A 6,159-nucleotide genomic window follows, 5' to 3' on the forward strand; every position below is an offset into this window, starting at 1 on the left:
GGCCTTTCTGCAATCCGTCTCAACACAGCACCGGCATGATCCTACGGCAACCCAGCAGTTCTCACCCTTTAAGTCCCCATATGGGTTAATGCGCTGGACTGCAAAGTTGGTTTGTACTGCAAAGTCGGCAGTTCAAGCTCACCAGCCGCTCTTCAGAAACCCTATACAAGGTCGCTATGGGTCAGAACTGACTCGATGGCACTTTACAACAACAACAATAACAAGCTCCTATCTGGCTCGATGAAAGTCAGGAGGTTTACAGTTGGCCTACAGGTGTACACAACCAACCTCGCCCCTCCATTGTTTCCCTGACCTCATGTCTTCCCTAGCTCCCTCTTGTAAGCCCCGTACTAGTCACCCTGACCAGCTTGCTGTTCTCAGACATGCTCAGCCAACCCCACCCCAGCAGCTGTCTTTGTGCTGCTATACCAGAAATACCACCTGTGGGTGGTTTTCATAAACAGAGATTCATTTTCTCAGTTTAGGAGACTCGAAGTTCAAGTTCAGAGTGGAAGGCTATACTTAATGTGGCCTCATTAACACAACAGAGAAAATCCTATGTCTACCTTTGTCCTGATGTGTTGTCTACCCAGGATGCTCTTCTCCCAGGTGTGGTTCACCCAACATTTCCTCTCCACCTTTACCTAAAGGTCTTCTCAGTGAGGTCTTCCGTGACCACCATGTCTTGAAATTTACCGTTATCCCTACCCACCATTCCTACCTCTTTCTTACTTTTTCTCCAGTGAATTCATCCCTCTCTAAGGGGTCTCTGCCTGGTTTCTCTGAGATCAACTCAAAATCGGCCTCTGACACCAGCTGTACATGCAACTTGGGTCTGTTTTGTTCCCAAGTGCCCAGAGCAAGACTTGTCGTACAGTAGGTGCTCAGTGAATGTCTGGAAATAATGTCATGCCTGAATGAGAGGCTAAAATGAGAAGCAAGTAGAAAGAACTAGAGGGCGTCAGAGACAGAGAGGGGGTGGCAAAAAGAGCAAGCCCAGGAAGAGAGGGGCCCAGATAGGAGGGCAGATTTCAAGAACAAATTCAAGTAAGAACGGAGCGGTGAGGGAGAAGTGCTGGCAGGCTGTGAGGGAAAAGAAGTGGGAAGTGAGGAGAGCGAAGAGGCAGAGGAGGGCACGTGGGGAAAGAGCAAGTGACGTGAAGAAAGGCGAGTGCGAAGCCGGAGGTAACAGATGGTGATGAAGGGGCTTGGAGTGACAGCCACACCCGCCCCGCCCACAGGTGTCCGTGTGTCAGGAGATGCTGCAGGAGCTGCGCCACGCCGTGTCTTGTCGCAAGACGTCGCGTTCCCGCCGGAGACGGCGTCCTGGCGGTGCGAGCCGGGCCTTGCTGTCACTGCGCGCAGTCCGCGAGATGCGTCTTAGCAACGGCAAGCTCTACTCAGCGGGTGCAGGCGGGGACCCGGGCAGCGCGCACGGGGGTCCGCAGCGCCTTCTGGACGACCCGGGGCCCCCCGGCGGACCCCGGCCCGCCGCCCCCACACCCTGCACTCACGTGCGTGTCTGCCAGGAGTGCCGGCGAATCCAGGCACTACGGGGCTCTGGGACCGGCGCGCCTCCCCGCAGCCTGGGCGCCCCCACCGAGGCCACTAGCCCACCCCGACAGCGGCCAGGCCCTGCCGGCCCCCGGGAGCTGGCCGAGCACGAGTGAGCGCGGGCGGGTGCTCGGATTGACTGCTGGGCGGGGAACAGAACTAGTACTGCGGCGCTCTGGACGCCGCTACTTTGCCTTCGCTTCGCTGTGAAGTTCGAGGCCCGGCTGCGAAGCGTGTCTGCGCCCTCTGGTGGACTCGTGAGAGAGTACCGCGGACGCTCACGCTCGGCCGGGCTACTGCGGGTGAGAAGAGCGCAGGACCTAGAATTACAGGAGCTGGACCAGAACTGCGGGGACCGCCGACAACAGGAGGCAGTCGGCGGGAAGGACCCCATCTTGGGACCACGAAGGCCCCCAAGACTTGATACAGCCCTCCCCACTTCCGGAGGAGGGAAGGCCTCCGGACCCATGGGTGTCTCCTGGCACCCTTGACTCTTCTCTCTTTCTCTCTTTTTTTTGGGGAGAAACCTCGGAATTTCTATGAGATCCCCAGGGAGGGGGTCAGTTGGGCCCCCATCCCTCCCCCTGCCACACCTCAGTCCCTGTTGGAATAAAAAAAGAACAAAACCCCAAACCAAAAATACCTGGGTCTCATTTCCAAGATGTGTGAGGGCACTGCAGGTCTAGGCCCTGGGAGGTCCTCTGAGAACGTGCATCCTCTGTGGTCACCCCCACAGTCTGCACCCACAGCCAGGAAGGCGGCCAGGTCCCTGCACCTGGCCCCTCCCCCACTGACCTTGTCTCCGCACAGAGGGAGGCCACTGAAACAGATGGAAAGAAATAGAAACACAGAAAGATGGGAGACCAGCTGGGGCTGGGAGAGGGGAGGGGTAGCGAGCTGTCCGTGTGGTAGTGCCTGGGGTGACACGTAGGGTGGTGTGTGTGCCTGGACTCCGGTGATTCGGCGACTTAGTGGTTGTCTGTGTGTGTGCATCCGCAAGGCCCTCTTCAGTTGTCTGTGGCTGTGATCCTGTGTTTCTGCAGAGACTGTAGCTCCCCGCCTCCCTGAGAGGAAGTGCGGAATCCCAGTAGAAGTGGGGAGCAGAGGAGGAGGGAGAGGCTGAAGGGCTGGCGGAACAAGGAGAAGGGTGGGTCTGCTTCTCTCCCCGCCTTTCCTTGTCCCGCTAGAGGTTTCTGTGGAAACTGCAGTTGACAAAGGACGAGTGAAGGTCACATGAGAGTCAGCCAAAACGAGGCCGAGTAGAAGGGATGGAGAAAGTAGGAAAAGAGAAAGATGGGCAGAGAGAGGGAGAGAAAGATAGGGACAAAGAAAGATGAGGGGATATGGAGTTTGAGGCAAAGAAATCTTGATGAGCTCAAAGATCAAAGATAAAAATGGAGGTCTAGAGATACGGGTCTGAGGGATGAGAGAGATGGACCAGAGAGGGGGAGAGACGGAGAAATTGGGGCTGGGGACTGAGAATCAGGAGTGTAGGTGGAACGGAGATGTGTGAGACAAGAAGCCAGAAAACTAGATGGGGACTTGAGAGGGCCAGAGAGGTGAGGAAAACCAGCGAAGGAAAGGTTTCGCCTGGTGGCCCTCGCTGGGAGCTGTCCGTTCAGCACCGGCTGGTAGAGTCTGCTCGTTGCAGTCTCCTTCCCCTTCTCTCATGTCTTCTTCTGCAGTCTTGGGGTGGCCCACACCCCGAGACCGCTCTCGCTCTCGACACCCACATTCCAGGCTGCTTCACACAGTGTCGGAGTCTCCACCTGTGCCTCAGACATTTGCTCTGTGTGTGCCCTTCAGAGCGAAGTGTGTGGGCGAGCTTGTAGCTCAGCAGCTCTGGTACAGACTTAATCAAACGTCTCTGTCCTTGGGCTGGACTCACTGCCAGGGTGTCTAGAAAGTAATTGCAGACATTTCTGGTCTCTGTCCCTCGATGTTCCAACACCACGTGGATGATCTCTTCTGGGGTCTCACCCCATTCTGAACCCCGCCCATTTCTGCTCTTAATATCACCTCCATCTTTATTTTAGAGCCTCCTCCGCTGTTGGTTAATGCGCGGGACTGCATAGTCCACTTAAACAGGGAGGTCTGCGGTTCAAGCTCACCAGCTGCTCCTTGGATACCCTATGCAGGGTCGCTGTGGGTCGGAACCCGACTCGACGTCACTTAACAACAAGTTTGCCAAACCTGGCTCTCTGTGTCCCTGTGTCTGTCTGTCACCTTCACCAAGTACTTCTGTGGCTCTTGTCTCTGCTTTCTCATCTCTGCTTTTCACTGGTCTCTCTTTTTCTGTCTGTCTGTATGTATGTATATGCCTCTTTTTGATTCTGGACTCTGCGTCTTTTTTTCCTCTCGTGCCTCTTCTTTCTGTCTCCTACTCTAAGCTCCCCTCTCCCCATCCATCCTTGTGACCTTCCTAAGTCTTCCCTTCCTCCCTGCCACTTCCGCAGGGCCTCACTAGGAGCAGGATGCTCAGTCATCAGTCTCACTAGACTCCTGCCTGAGGGGGCACATGAGCCTGGGTCTGCAGTGGGGTGTGGAGGGCGGAGGAGGCCTCCCCCAGCCCAGCTGAATAGCAGGAGAGAGTGAGAATCTAGAATCTCCTGGGGTCCAGACCTCCACTCCAGGTTTCTCACCCTCCCCTCCTTCCTTCAAGCCAAGGTGTTGGAAGAGGGGTGGGATGATAGGTAAACAGGCCCTTCCTTCCCTGGGTAGGGGGAAGAATTGGGGAAGGAGCCTGGAGGCAATGCACCTGAGTTAGAAGATGTGACTCCTCCCCTTTCCCCAGTCTCCATGGCAACAGACCCTGTCTGAAGGCCCAGCCTCCTTTGCTGCACATCCTGGTCTCCTTGTTGCCTTGGCAACAAGGGACAGCAGGAGAGATGCGGACAGTCAGAGTACAGGCTGGCAATGGAGCTCTGGGCTCTGGGAGAAGTCAAGGAACCCAAGACTCCCTGCATCCCTCTGCTCTCTGACACTGTCTCAGTCCCTGGTCCCCTCTCTGAGGCTGTGGATTAACCCTCTTCTCTCTCAATTTCTCTGTTTTTATGTCTTTCACTATGATCTTCAGACTTTCACACACTTCCCTGACCAGTTTTTACCCTTTGCCAGTGTCCTGCACACACTAAGATCGCCTTGCCTGTGTCCCCCAAAACGCCACTCCCCTCCTATAGGTGGGAAGGCACTCACACTTTGAGAACAGTACAGGGACAGCGTCTCTCTCTACCCCTTCTACCTTCAGCGTTTCTCATGGAGCAAACTGATGTTGGGATATGGTGGGAGCCCCCAACTCCTCAGACTCCCATCGGGTGTATGTGGCAGGTCTGGGATGTGAATACCAGCTGTCACTCTGTGTATACACATACATATACCGTGATGGGTTTAGTGGTGCGTGGGTGGGATCATTGGGGTGTGGATGGAGGCACCACAAGAGTATGTGATACTGTTGCAATACACATGGCATCAGGTGTGGGATGTGTGTGGGATGGTGTTGTGTGATTTGTGTCTGTGAATGATCATGACTTGTGTGAGTCTGTGCAGCTTTAGAGCTGTCATTCACAATTAGCAACTGTTGAGTCGTTTGCACTGTGACTTTGTTGGGGAGGGTTGTGTGTGATGCTGGAATCTGGGATATTGTACTGTATAACAATGTCCACAAGACCCTTGTGATGTGTGCAGAAGAGCGTGTGAGGCCTGGGTGCGTGAGTGCAATGGTGTTGTGTAAGGATGTGTGTTGGTGACTGGATCTCCATGTGAGATGGTGCAAACCAGATGTGATGGAATGTGTGATTGATGAGTCTTTGCTTTAGTGTCCCCAGGATACATGCTTATCTCTGTGGCACCTCATGACTGTGGTTGTGGGTCTGTTGTCTATTGGTGGTGGTGTGGGATCTGTGTATGATTCATTACTACATGCTTCTGAGTCTCTGGGGTTGTGAGATGAGTAGTCTAGGATGTGAGTGCAAGATTGTGTGTAAGGGAATGTGAGTGCAGGTCTGTGACGGTGTGTGAGGGATTCTGGAGGTGACCATGAGCATCTGAGCTATCTGGGTGATGGTTATGTGTAAGGGCAGTGCTGGGCAGATGTGTCCACTGTACAGTTGGGTGACTGTCATGGTGTATGTGGAGGGGGACACACAATGAGTGGTCTCCTCTGCAGTACCTCTTATCATTTTGGGGGGGTTCTTCGTTGCTTTCATGTGCTCCCTTCCAACCTCTCCTCCCACAATAACTTCCTTTTGGATAACATCCTCCCTAAAGTCTCTAGGGACCCCTGCCGTATTACGGTCTTTCCCCTACCCCAAGGCCCCCCCCTTCCAGGATTTCCCTCTCCCTAGTGGCACACCCCCCACAATGAGGGGATTTCCAGGACTCTTCCTCTCTCAGTGCTCCTCCACGGAGGTCTTCGGGACCCACATTGCGGGGTCTTGGGGATTCCCAGCCCCTGCAGCGCTCCCCCTTCCCCACCACGCCGCCACTTTGCGGAGAGTGGGGGGAGGACAGCTGCAGTACCGGGGGCGGGGCTACGGGCCATCTGTCAGCTCAATGCCGCCGCTGATTGGCCCTCTCCGGCCCCCCCGTGGGCGCAGGCATATGAAG

The 6,159-nt window shown here is 55.1% G+C and overlaps 1 protein-coding gene across 1 annotated transcript in view; it reads left to right on the forward strand.

Moving 5' to 3' along the window:
* Positions 1-1,670, forward strand: part of GRIK5 (glutamate receptor, ionotropic, kainate 5) — a 72,204-nt gene extending 70,534 nt beyond the window's left edge. Inside the window, exon 19 of the mRNA XM_006871381.1 lies at positions 1,242-1,670. Within this exon, the coding sequence (XP_006871443.1) occupies positions 1,242-1,670 (429 nt within the window). The remainder of the gene's footprint in view (positions 1-1,241) is intronic.
* The last annotated feature ends 4,489 nt before the right edge of the window (positions 1,671-6,159 follow it).

The sequence above is a fragment of the Chrysochloris asiatica genome, unplaced genomic scaffold (genome assembly GCF_000296735.1).
Source record: "Chrysochloris asiatica unplaced genomic scaffold, ChrAsi1.0 scaffold00168, whole genome shotgun sequence".
Taxonomy (NCBI): domain Eukaryota; kingdom Metazoa; phylum Chordata; class Mammalia; order Afrosoricida; family Chrysochloridae; genus Chrysochloris; species Chrysochloris asiatica.